The 13,920-nt window shown below is 46.2% G+C and overlaps 1 protein-coding gene across 2 annotated transcripts in view; it reads left to right on the forward strand.

The window, feature by feature from the left end:
• Positions 1–13,920, forward strand: part of LOC144781452 (coiled-coil domain-containing protein 170-like) — a 782,697-nt gene that overhangs the window by 355,935 nt on the left and 412,842 nt on the right. For both annotated transcript variants that reach the window (XM_078660314.1, XM_078660315.1), the window contains exon 7: positions 5,613–5,798. In XM_078660314.1, the coding sequence (XP_078516440.1) occupies positions 5,613–5,798 (186 nt within the window). The remainder of the gene's footprint in view (positions 1–5,612; positions 5,799–13,920) is intronic.

The raw sequence follows: 13,920 nt of genomic DNA on the forward strand, positions 1-13,920 counted from the left end.
TCTGGCCAGAGAGTAATGACTCTGATGTGGATATCAGCGCCCACCGAGTTCACCCGGGGCATGGAAGGTCTATCTGTTCCTTGATGTATGTTCCTTCCCTGGTAGGGACAGCACCCGGGTCTAGTGTCCCGGAAAGTCTGGGCATATTCACTCCTTCAAGGTCCCTCCGAGTGGGAGAAGCGTGACCAGGTGGGGGGATCTCCCTCTGATCTCCGCGGGCCCTCGTGTGCCAATTACCCTAGTCGAGTTTGTGAGCAGGGGCTTCATTGATGTGGCGCGCAACATTGGACAACCGTGTCCCTTTCCCCACCAGTGGCTCCGGACTCTGCTGATCCCTTCACTCTGCACCGGCCGCTCCGGCCCCGGATTTTAGTGCCCGAGTTCCCGGGCCGCTCCACTGCTGGCTGCCGCAGTGGAGACCGGTCCCGTGGTTCCCCATTACCACTGTAGAACGGTCCGGCCGTCGCCAGCTCAGCCCCGGTCTCCCTCACTACCAGGTCATTAGTGCAATGCTCCGGGCAGGCCAAGCGGTGGGAACCCCGCCCGGGCAGCCTACCGCAGTCAATCTCCTCTCCGCCGCAGTCACTCCTGAGTTACGAGCACACCTCAACTCCAGGCGGGGTCCGGGCTGAGGGCCCGCAATTAGTGCTCCGCTGAAATCTAGGCCTCCCCTCGTGATGTCTCCGTTGATCCCAGTCCCTGGTGTTAGGGGATATGACAGGGGCACCGGATGTGGGTCACCCCCCATTGTGGCGCACCAACAAGTGCACAGGGTCGGGCAGGGAGATTGCTGTTCTTTCTCCTGGCTACTCCCTCCTGTGTGGGTGCCCCCTACCTGGTGCTTACAAACGTCGCTGTACCCTGCCAGGCGATATCCCTGGCCGAGCGCTAGGCTCCGGGGCTTGCCAGACGATCACTCAGCGCGCGGTTGCTTCACTCCCAGGTTCCAGCACCCACGCAGTCCCCCCTACTCCGGGCACTGCAGGATCGTAAGGCTCCCCAGGGGCTCCAACACTGCCTGGCGATGTCACTGGCCGAGCACTATGCTTTTCACAGGCCGAGTGGCGACCCCACCGCAGGGAGCCCCGCCTCACATGAGGCCCCTCTGGCTCCAGAGACCTGCAGAAGCGTAGTCTCTGCTGTCGGTCCCGTCTGTCACTAGTGCGTCTCAGCTCGCTCGGTCGCCACCGCTCTGCTGCCACCTGATGCGGCTACCGTCTGCAAGGTCAGGCCCCCTTGTCTCAGGATGTCGGGCACCATTTTGCCTCCTCTCCGCTCCGCCTCTCCGGGCTGGTTATGGTTGCAGATTGAGCACCCAGCCCTGTAGTGTACCCCTCTAAGGCTGTCCCGCGATCTGCATTCACTTTGCCACCAGCAGTGATAGCGCTTATGGGGTTCTAAGCACGAATGTGACTGGGCGAGACAGCCAGGAATGGGGAGTCCCCGGGAAACGCGACTCACCAGTCCGCCATCTTGGTCACGCCCCCATAGACTCTTTTTGTTGATATGGTGACTCTGGAGACTGGCTCTGGAGCCCACCTCCTCCTATGGATGGACTGTGTCATAGTCTTGGTTGGCACAAGCCTTTCTATATTAATAAAAATACAGACACTTTGTTAGGAGTTAATGGGAACTTAGACTTGTTTGCTCTCCACCACTATGATTGAGCTGGTCTCCTGCATGTGAGGGACTGTTGAGAAGGAGAGCATCATCCATTCATCCAGGGAAGCTCTTAAGTGCAGAAATAAATACCAGAGACAGGCTTACCTACTTGTGCATACACAGAGTCAACCTTAAGCGCAGGTGGCACAAAAAGAACTAGAACACTGGTCTCTACTGTTGAAACTCCTCTGGCAATATCACCTTAGTCCTGTTGCCCTGGCGTTTGGAGATGTACTGTATCCAGAAGTATGTACCCCTTCTTCCCACTTTGCCTCTCCACCTCATTGATCAGCAGACTTGGCATAGGGTTTCCAAGCCCAAGCTGGCTCTCAGGGTCCCAGAATGGATGTATGTCAGTACAACGCGATCTTTTAGATCGCGGTACATGACAACGCTGCCATTACAACGCAAGTCGTTACAACGACTTGCGTTGTAGGGCGTGGATTGTGGAATATTATAATTTTATTTTCCAACACCAGTCCACGTAACAGTAGGGAAGGTGTTGGAATATAAAATTACAATATTCCTTATACAACAGCACCATCCAGCGCAAGTCGTAGTAACGACTTGCGTTGTAATGGCATCGTTGTAAAGGCAACGCGGTGTAAACACCGCGTTGTAAACGATGTTCCCCCCAGAATGATGCCAGTGGTTGAGTTCTCAAAAACACTGTGCCCATCAGAATTCCATCCTCTGGGGGTAATGAATTCCATGACAATTCATCCAACCAAAAGTAATTGGAAGAGATGCCAAACCACTCCCTCACTTTTTTCAATCATGCTACAGGGTTCATCATCATGATATCACCCATCTTCTCCTCAGACTTCTCTTCTTGCTGGGTGTCAAGATGAAAGCCAGAAAAGCTTCTCAGCCCAAAGTCCAGTTACAGCTCCTGCCCACTGTGGTACCACAGCTTCCAGTACATCTTCCACACGCTACCATGCCACTTCCTGGGCTGAGGATCAGCCTTTGGAATCAGTCCTTCTGACTCAACCGTTACCTGTCACCCAATCCACAGACCAGTTCTGACTTCGATTCTGATTCCATCTGCTTCTTGTTTAGATGGACGATTCCTCTGTGGAACTGCACACCAGGCCCCTCTCAAGATGATTGCCCAATTAGGAGATCCGAGAAATAAGCTTGATTCCAGCCAGATTATCTATACCAGTGATCATGAGGACCTGGATGTGACCCAACACTATGAATCTATTATGGCCATAGCTTTGGAGATTTTGTCCATTGCAATATCAGAAATTGCACTGCAAAGAGAGGGCACTTAAGCTTTGGTTGCCATAACTGCATCCCCTCCCTTGTCTGTCATAGCCTTAGAGCTCCAAGTTCTCAGGCAAGCCCCGGAGGTGTGGAAGAAACATTCCTCTGAGCCTTTACTCCTCAAAACATTTGGCACTAAGCCACATGCCTCAGAATATTTCCAGGCATTGGGTCAGTGAATGTCTTCCCTCGGTCTATGGCAATGATGCAAGCTTCTCACAAAGAATGCTGTCCCACATAAACAAGGAGGCTGAGTGTCTGGAGGCATTCATTAATAAGTTCCTTAAATGTGGTACTCCTTGCAGCTGGCCAGTGCGAACATGGCCCTCTCTGGCAGAAATTGGACAACTATGCTCCATGCTCCAGCAGTATGTAAAAGGAGAGTACTTGTCCATGAACCTGGCAAAGAAGCTGTAGAACAGAAATGTATAATGCCCATGATCCTGATTGACATAGGCGCCAGAGCTATGAGCAGTGACCTGCCCATCCAATGGTCATCAAGGCTCATGTCTTTGGATATGATGCTAGAGTCCCTGAAGAAGGTAATTTGCCTACCCTTTAGTGGGAAGAACTAGTTAAGTACCTCAGTGAATGATATCCTCCAAATGAAACAAGACCGACAGCACTGAATTGCCTAGGGCCACCAAGTCCTAACCTTCTCCTTTTTTCCAGCTGGGGAAAGCTTTACAGACTTTCAAGAATCAGAAGTCTTTTCAACGGAAGACATCTGCTGGATGCTCCTTGTCCTAAAGAAGCAGGTCTGTGAAGAGGAGATGCTTTGGAAAAATCTTTCTCTCCCAGCCAGAAACAAGGCAAACAAGTCAGTGAGGAGAAACCTTTCCGCCTGTTAACTCCACTTCACCCAGCTAACTAATGTCATATGGGTCCTCTCAGTGGAGAAGAAGGGATTTGCTCTACAGCTGACACAACCTCTGCTTACCAGGCCACCTGTGTAACAGTCTCCATCCCATTAACATTTATATAATGCAGTGAGGCTCTGATCCATAACAGAAAACTAGCCAGTCCTGCTCCAAGAAAAGAGGTGAGGATATTACTTGAATTATTTCCCTGTAATGAAAAGTGGAGGAAGGCTTTCCCACATCATGGATCTTTACGATCTCTACCAGTTCCAGTCTTGCAAACGTTAAAGCTCCAAATTCCATCTTAGATGTTGGTGGCTCTACAGAGCAATGATTCAATGTATCCAATGGATTTACAAGACATCTACACATGTTTTTGTCCTGAAGGAGTCTGGGTTGGCTTATCAGCTTGTCATATCCGTGACCACTACTCTAGGACTTGGTGCTGTCCCATAAATATATTGGTAACTCAGTAAAACCTCAAATACACTTTGAGGGGTATAGCACCCAAGTCCCTGGGGGCAGGCGAACGAAGGACTGAACAGGGGTATTTGTATTTCTGTATGCGCTCCCTCCTATCCCTTGGTTTTGAGAATGCTCCATATTATCAAGTGTAGCCCAGTCAGTGTACACTGTGATCATGGTAAAGTCTGCCTGGCCTCACCTGGTCTGGTGTACGTAACTACACTACCTCCCATGGAGTGACATCAACTACCAATAGATTATAGAGATCTCCTCTCCATAGAGGGGGCAAGAGTTTTCTACCCAACCCTTACATTGCACAGCAGAGTGTGTTTTAAAGGACTGACCTTTCAACCCCTAGGAATCTCCTTATTGTATCACTTGACGTTATTCCACTATGACTTAAAATGAGGGCCTTAGTCATAGGCTCTTCCCTATTAATAATGCTCTCTTGCCGACACCTCTACCATCAGTCAAGAAGCTCATCAGGGGCAGGTCCTCCACTAGGGCAGAGGAGCTTCGCCCCACTGCTTTCTTGAAGTCTTGAAGTACAACAAGGGTTTGGTTGTGGGTGAGCGGGTGGGCGGGGCTGGCCACTCCTGAGTGCACATGACTGGTTTGGTCAGTCCTCTGGGGCACCAAACCATTCATGCACGTTCTCTGCCCTTGTCCATGTAGGCTGCAATACATCCTACAGGTTACAATAATCTCGTTGTTTCTATGCAATACCTTTTTTAATATTATTAAATTACCCCCCCCCCCCCTGCGACTCCCACCCGCGAGTCATGCCGGCCACAACTGAAGCTCATACTGATTGCCTCCTATAACCGATGAGGACGTGAGTACGGAAGTGACGTTCTATGTTATGCTGTACTCTGTCCATGCGTACACAGTATTAGCACTTTAACCCCTTCGTTTCTGCCGTCGGCCAACGGCCGTCGCGAGCACTACCTCAGTAGTGCTGCGCACATCCGTTGGCCGACGCGGCCCCGCCCGCGCAATAGAACGCCCGCAGCGGGGAGGATTTTGCGCCACGCTAAATGGGTTAAAGCCATCCCTAGAGACAGTTTGGGTCTTGCTGCTTAGTGACAGAAATACTAGGCAGTTGATAATGGTAAAGTAATAGTCATCACAAAGGCAGCTTTATCCTTACCGCTCAGAAAAATGTACTTCTAACAATACATGATCTTAATTCAAAACCGTCTTGTGTTTGTTTATGTAATGCTTTTTCTCCATGACAGGGACTGCTTCCGTGATATAGGCATGTCTTTGTTAGTCATAGGCAAGTACTGAATGCGCTGTTTTATACCCAGTTGATTTTTAATAGCACAAAGGTTTTTCCAATCCTTCATACAGGTTTCAGAGCTACTGAAAGACCATTTTAATGAAACATCAAGAACTGCAAGCCTCGAGGAAGCATTAGCCAGCCAGCAGATGGAGTTGAAAGCCAGCAGAGAAACAATAGTCCAACTTGTTTCAGAAATAGGAAAGGAACAGAAAGCAGCAGCTGGCTACACAGCAGAAATTAAAGCACTCAAGCGGGTAAGAAGACTTATGCTTCGTTCGTCAGTGTACACCATTTGGAAAATGAAAACAACAGATATTAATTCAAGGACATCTTCCTGTGCCTATGGTGGGAAATGTGAATGGATATTGATAGTGAACGGCATTTACTTAGCTTGATAACTTTTTTATGAACTGAATGAATGAATCGAAAGTCATTTCTGTTTAGGGTTGAGCCTGTGAGAGCATGCACTAGCTCATGCGTCTCGCTTGCGAGATGCTCTTGTATACAGAAAAAGGCTTGGAGCCCTCCTGTTGCTTTCCATGTGTTGGTTTGCCCGCCACTCTTCTTTGCAGTCTCGTAAGTCGTCATTTACGTTTCTATTTGTGGAGCAGGGGCCAAGCCCTGATTAATCAGTGTCCAACCGCTGGTCCAGATATGATTGAGGTACTATTCTGTAGGGGTGGGTGGACAACTCCGTTCCGCCCACAGAATCTGCGGAATTTTGCCTGTTCCGCGAAGTAGGCAGAGCAGACAAATCTTTACACACTCGCGGCGGAGCGGAGTTGGCCTTCCACCCGCCTCCTGCCCGCACTATTAAAATGTTAAAAAAGAACAATTCAAAACCACTTACCTTATCGGCGGTGTCCCCGGGATTCCCTCTTCCTCCATCGCGACTTCTTCTTGACAACTGCGTATTTCTCGCGCTCCAACCAAAACAGTCAGCCCCACTCCACTCTGCACCACTCCAATCCAACACAATTTACCCCACTGCAATATGCCCCAATTCAATCAAAAACAATCTGCCCCACTCCAACCTGTCCCACTCCAATTCATACAACTTACTCCACTCCAATCCAAAACAATCTGCCCCAAACCAGTTTGAAACAATCTGCCCCACTCCAATCAAAATCAATCTGCCTATTCCAATCAACCTCGTTCCAATCTGCCCCACTCCAATCCAAATCTATCTGCCCCACTTCAATCCATCCTACTCCAATCTGCTTTACTCCAATCCAACAATATCTGCCCCACTCTAATCCAAAACAATCTGCCCACTCCAGTTGCCCCACTCCAATTTGTTCCACTCCAATCTAATTCACCTCCCCAATCCACCCACTCCTTCCCAATTCACCCCACTCCATTCCACAACAATCCACAGCACTCCAATCCCACACCAATTCAATCCATCCTAATCCAGACCAATCCTATCTATGCCACTCTAATCCTATCCACCTCACACCAATCCAATCAACCCTACTCCCTCCCCAATCTACCCCACTCAATTCAATCTACTACAATCCACCCCACTCCAATCCAAAACATTTTGACCCACTCCAATCTGCCTCACACCAGTCCGCCCTACTCCAATCCAAAATAGTCTTCCCCAATCCAATCCAAAACATTCTGCCCCACTCCAATCCAAATCAATTTGTCGCGCTCCAATCTGCCCCATTCCAATCCAAAACAATCTGCTCCACTTCAATCCAAAACAATCTGCCCCACTCCAGTCTGCCCCTCCAATCGAAAACAATCTGCCCAACTCTACTCCAATTTTCCCCACTCTATCCCAATCCAAACCACTGCACCCCAGTTCAGTCCACCCCACTTGATCCAATCGTTTCAGCCTCTCAATGTCTCTCAGCACACAGAAATCCCAAACCGAGGTTGTGGTTTTAGAAGTATTTCTTATTATTTAGTCATCATAGAAATGCCCTTTTGCCAAAATGTGTTTCGTCTTATGCTGTTTCAATCACAGCAGACTTCTTCAGGGCAAAGCATTGAGTCATGAAATGACCAAGCAAAATAGAATCCACGGTATGGGCTGCTGGCATGATAACATGTATTCTTACACTATTTAATTCTTGGTATGAATCTGGGAATGTTCAGAGATTTTTTTAGAAAGCTTGTCCGTGAATGTAAGCCATGCGTGTGGTTCCGCAGGGTACGCTGGTCTCGCGTACTCTTTTCCCACCTTAATTACCACTCGCCACTCATGCAGCATGCTTGACCAAAGTCCTGATTTAGAGTTTCGCAGGCGGTAGTCTATCAGTTAGGATAGCAGAGGACATTATGTTTGCAGTGCTTAATTTGTAAACAAAAGAACTTTTGAAAAATGTGCTAGGGCCATTGTCAGGTGGTGCCACCCATTGCCCCTGCCAGTGCTGCCAATGACAGTACCAACGCAACTACTAACCATCACACTTCTACAAGTGTGACAATGCAGACTATTCCAGGCCTCCCAAAGGTAAAAGAATGACTTGCTCATCAAGAATTAGTCATTTTTAATGTATATTGAATTATTAAACAACTGTTGTTGTGTTTATGTAAAATAAGACAGACTGTGCCACCAGTTGGTTGATTGTCATAAGTGTCGGTGTTGACAATTAAGTGCCGGTGCCGAGTACCAGAAATCACTAGCTCAAATTAAGCACTGGTTTGCCAGCCTATCTACAGCCTGCCAAATTCAGAGATCACCATAAGCTTACCTCTAGACAATTGCTGTCTGTTAAGGCGGCCGATCGCCAAGCTTTTTTTTTCTCAAAAACAAACTGCCAGAGTTTGTTTCTGAAAAAAACAAATATCTGGGATCATTATTTTAATTTTTCAATTTGTCACCAACAGGTTTTCCTGGTGGTAACAGATAGAAAAAAAGGACAATAGATCAGCAGCTATAAATAGAGCAGATGGTCTAATGTCCATAATCAGACGGCCAGCACTCTGTCAGGCTGTTGGAATACGTTTTCCTCCAGCAGAGCCATGGGGGCAGCACCAATGGAAAGTTGACTGTCTGTCTGACTCTAAATGTTACAGTTAGACCGAGATTTTGGCTGACACTGTCAGTCATCATGTTTCTGATGGAGTACCCTGATCGCTGAACTCTAAATCGGACCTCGGGCTTTTACTCTGTTGATAGTCAACTGGAGATAAAATTAGCACTTTTGAGATGGGTAGAATAAAGTAAATCATTTTATGCATTGATGAGGTCATGTTACTGCAACAAACACTTTCTGCTGTGATAATGTAGTGTTTATGTGTTACTAAGGCAGTTAATGTGCATCTACAGTGGTATTATTACTGAATTCAAAATATTTACAAGCAGGCCAGACGTGAGGTAATCAGGTTACCAAACATTTTTGTTGCTGATCCAGGCTACTGCATGACTTTTGATGATAAAATATGGCTTTGTCACACACCCTTGTAGTCATGAATAATGACATGCAAAATAACCATATTCATTTTGATTTGGTTTAATAATACATTTCACAACCTCCTTAACCGCATGCGTGCGGGCGGAATTCCGCTCGTACGCGGAGTTTTGCGAAAGCGCATTTTACGTGACGAGCTGGGCTCGTCATCAGCGTAGCAGGAGGATACCTCATGACGAGCCCAGCTCGTCATCAGCGTGGAAGGGGTTAATAAATAGAAACTTTTTCTTGAACCACTGTCATAGTAATTAACCATTTTAAACAGATGAGAGTGAAATAATACAAGAATGAGTTGCAGTGCCCAAACTTTGCTCAGAAACCATCAGCTGGTGTTATTAAATGTCCAAGCGCCGAAAACGAGGGCTTCAGTTTCGGTTCCTCTTTAATCCACTACCAGAAAATCCCTGCCATTTTTTCTTACTCTTGCAGGTTCAGTTTTTCTCCCTTTGTGACATTTTGCCAGTCTTTATCTTCCTTCTTATTCCCCCATGAATGTGTTTTTCTCTCGCTTGCTCTCTTTGAATGCCTGATGAGGAAGTCTAACTCTGACCAATATGAAAAGACATGTTTCTAAACTGGAAAAATTGAAGGAAAACTACAAGCAGAACATGGCCATCGTTGTAGGGCTGTGTAGGGTGGCTTGTAGTTTGCAGAGTGCATAAATGATGGCTTTCCCTTTGGTTTGAATTTTCCTTAAATGAACTCCAGGGCGCCCCGATTCGTGGAACCAGAAGCCCAAGTAGTTATATTGCTATGTGCATTCCAGAGTCAGCCAGCTGAGGCTCCATTTTGCTAGTTTTTTTTAATGGTAGTGCCCAAAGATTACAATTTTGGATTTAGATGGATTGGCCACCAGCTTGTTTTTATCATTATAGATTGCCAGGGCCGACAGTACCTTTTGTAGGCCTATTTTGGTGTGATCCAAAAGTACCAAGTCGTCGGCATATTGCGTAAACTGTATTTTAGTGCCCCCAATCCTCGATGTAGCTAGAGCGGCTCCAATCAGGGCTTGGTCCATATCTGCTGTGAATAGATTAAACAACAGCGGTGCTAAGACGCACCCTTGCTTTAGGCCGCGGTCTGTTTTAATTTTCTCTGAAGCGGAGTCACTCGAAAGTTTAATTCTGACCCACGTTCTTTGGTACAGAGACTGAATTGCTTTCAATAGGGCTGGGTTGATGTTCCAAAGTGCCAGCTTCTTCCAAAGGATTGCGCGGTCTACCCCGTCAAACGCTGCAGAGTAGTCAATGAAGCAAGCGAAGAGAGGGAGGCTTTTGCGCGACAGTGCTTGATGGACTAGGTATGAAAGAGCTGTTATGTTGTCCAAGGTTGATGCCCCGGGTCTAAACCCTGTTTGAAAGAGGGGCAGCAGGCCTTCTGCACTCGCCCAGCTTGCTAGTTCTGCCAAAATGGTACTCGCGTAGGCCTTGCCCTCGATATCCAGCAGGGCGATCATGCGGTAGTTGGTCGGGTCAGATTTCGGCCCTTTCTTGTGTATTGGGTGCAGAAGCGACCCTCTCCAGGAGTCTGGAACGTCCCCCAGGAACCAACATTCTGTGTACAGTTGTGTCAAATTCTCAGACCAGAATTCTATGTTCGCCCTGAACAGAGAGCCAGGAAGGCCGTTGGGGCCCGGTGCCCCGTTTTGTCAGATTTTTTTTAGAATCTTGGAGACTAAAGATTTTTCTGGAACGGCCGTTGTGTGGGCTGTGGTGTCTATTTTTTCACTCCCTGCGAGGGCTTTATTTAAGTAAGATCTACTTCGATCGTCTTTGTATAAAGATTTATCCTGGCCGACTCATGTGTTTACGTCGAGGGAGTTCTCTCTATGATTTTTTCCTTGAGTTAAGGTGTTTAAATAGCTCCAAAACTCTTGGGATTTACAGGGTCTCAGCAAGTCAAAGATTTTCAGCCATTGTCCCTCGGAATATTCGCGTTTTGCGGCCCACACCTTCTTTGAATGACTTTTTGCTGCTTCTTTTAGTAGCATTTTGTCCGATGCTGTGCCGTTTTTCCAGTATGCTTTGCGTTTGGCATTTAGTTGTCTGGCGCTTTCTTTGATTGCCGGAATAAATCCAAGTATGTGTGGTGGATGCCATCGGTTTGTACTTGCTGTGTCTCCTCGAAGCAAAGACGCTAAGTTCCAGGCGAATCTGTCCCATTCTTCTATTACGCCCTTGTTATGGGCGCTTGATGGCCAGCCTGCCTATGTATTTATCCATTAGTTGAACTTAGTGATTGGAACTGGCCCCCATTTTATTCTTCTCGGTAGCTTGTACAATTCTTCACCGTTTAGAGCCCCGATGCAGTGTGTCCTATGTCGAGTTTCTACTGTGAGGTTCACTGTGAGTGTTAAAGCGGCGTGATCGATATCGAAAGTTGTAATTTTTCACTTAATATGATATAATCAATCGTTGTTTGATTGTTGTAAGTGGGGGCAACGAAAGCCCCAGGGTTGTTCTTTAAGAGGCCGGAGTGGGCTGTTGCCAGATTGTAGGATTTTATTAAAGCGTTCAATGCGTTGCTGGCCCCAGGGTGGTGGCTTTGTGTGGCCATGACGCCTATGTTGTGTATATTGAGGTCGCCAAGGATGATACAGTCCGATAAAGGATGTTGTAGTGGCAGAGCTTCTAGCTGACTTGTTAACAAGATCAAATTATCCTTGGCCCCGGCCCATGAAGATTGTAATAAACGTTAATTAGCAGTATTTAAAGTGGGCCGTTGGTCGAGTGGAGGCCTTTCAAAATGCCCACCAAGAACATGTTTGATAGGCTTTTTATTTCCATGAATTCGAGGTTCAGCGAGTGCTTAATGTTGATGGATATCCCACCTGAGGGTCTTCTAAATATGTTATTCTTGCTGGCTGGTTTGCAGTATTCTGCGTACCCTCTTATTCATATAGATTTTGTTGCCCAAGTTTCTTGGATACAAATTATGTCCGCCCCTTCCAAGAATGCCACTGCGGCTTGGTTTTGGACGAGCTGTATCATCCCTGCAATGTTCCAGGTCATGATGTTCAATCTGTTGGTGGTCGATGTTCGATTTGTGTGATTTTCTGAGCCATTTATCGACCGATTTTGGTTGCGGTCCTTGCTTTCGGGAAGATGGATGTTAGGGGCTGGGATTTAAAGCTTGCGGCAGCCAGGACCAGTCTTTGCTGGCGCTCCCCCTGATTGAGCAGAAGCACGTTGGGCCGCAAGGCTACGGACATTACTCCTCTTAGTCCCCAAGCATTCTGATCTTAATTATACAGAATTTCTTTTAAGACGACGATTCTTTTAACTTTTGTATCTTGTTTTAAATGTAATGGTTTTGAGTAACCAAGCAATAAATTCATTCATTCATTCATTCATTCATTCATACAAGCAGAACATAACTCAAGCATTTTCTTTTGATTTCAATAACTTTTATTGGTTTTACAAATGCAAAACAAATAAATAGACAGGGCAAAGGAAATACAACTACAGTAGTACGGATGTATGACATTACAACGCATGCTTTTACATCGCATGCCTTTACAACGCGGTTTTTACATCGCAAACCTTTACAACGCATAGCGCTTTGGTGTGCTGGATAGTGAAAGTTTAATTTACTATTCCAACTCCAGTCCCCGTGGACACTAGGGAAGGTGTTGGATAGTAAATTAAACGTATTCCCTATCCTAGAGCGCCCCCCAGCGCAATGCGTTGTTATGGTTTGCGTTGTAAAAGTTGCATCGTAAAGGCACTGCGTGGTGAAAGTTGCGTTGTAAAGGATGTTTCCCCAGTAGTACATCAAAGTTCAGATTTGATAGAGGAAGTAGATCCGAGAATGACCTTGGGCACTGGTTTTACAAATGATACAGTGACGATGTAAGAAATAACCAACCACAATAGGTAAGGGTACATATGTTTAGGTGATTGTCTTAGCCAGGTTACAAATATCGCAGATGAGATGGCAGCGATAGTTTACAAAAACAGATACGAGTACTCATGCTGGCTTAACTGTTGCCGTCCAGTGTCCATTAGGCCCATTGAGAGGGTCTAAGTAGTGATCAAGAAGACAGAGGTGTCAAATGTACCAGTTGTATCATTGGTGAAAGCATGTAACATAGTATTTAACAATCCTGGTACATACATTTATCCTCCTTTAGGCATAGAAAACGATGAAAATAAATCAATAAAAAGTAACTGATGGAATAAAGTAAAAGAACAAGCTTGGGGTCAAGGGGCACTCCTATTAACTTGTGTGGGCTGGGTTCCTTGTTCTAACAGTGCTCTGATAGGTTAACCATAGTTCAATCCTAGTTGGAATGCTTGAATTCTTGCCAGGAGGTCTGCGATTTACCCGGTTGTAATCACATTTGGGTCAGACGCTTCAAGGGGGTTTAAAAACCATGTAGGCGAAATCAAGAGATTTCCATATGTTCCTATATTTAGGTTTCCAAGGGGAGTTATGTAAGTCAATATTGTCTACTCATCTTATGAAGGTTAGCCATTCTTGCCATTTTTTTAATGCAATTTTTCCAAAGCTTTTCCAGTTGTACAGGACTATTTTACGTGCCAAAGTTAGCATTAAATCTAGCAGAAAGTGGTCACCTTCTCCCTTTAAAACCTGATCTAGGAAGTTTGGTAAAATATATGATAACTCTTTAACTTGGGAGATATTGAATGTCTGAGTGATATATTTGAAGACTTTATTCCAAAAGGTTTGTAGCATTGGACAGAAGGAAGCATGTGTGATAATTCGCCTGTTTGAGAGTTGCAGTTCCAACATTGTGGGGACTGGACTAATTTAAGCTTATATAGTCTGGCTGGGGTCCAGTAGGTTCTATTAATGATCATAAACTTTGTTTGTGAAAGAATAGGCAACATGTTGTGTTCGAAGGACATCATGTGGAATCGTGTCCAATCTAGTTTAATTGCTTTACTGTGCGGTTCCGCTTCCCATTTTGCTACGTTACTCAAATGGT

The sequence above is a fragment of the Lissotriton helveticus genome, chromosome 9, assembly GCF_964261635.1.
Source record: "Lissotriton helveticus chromosome 9, aLisHel1.1, whole genome shotgun sequence".
NCBI lineage: Eukaryota > Metazoa > Chordata > Amphibia > Caudata > Salamandridae > Lissotriton > Lissotriton helveticus.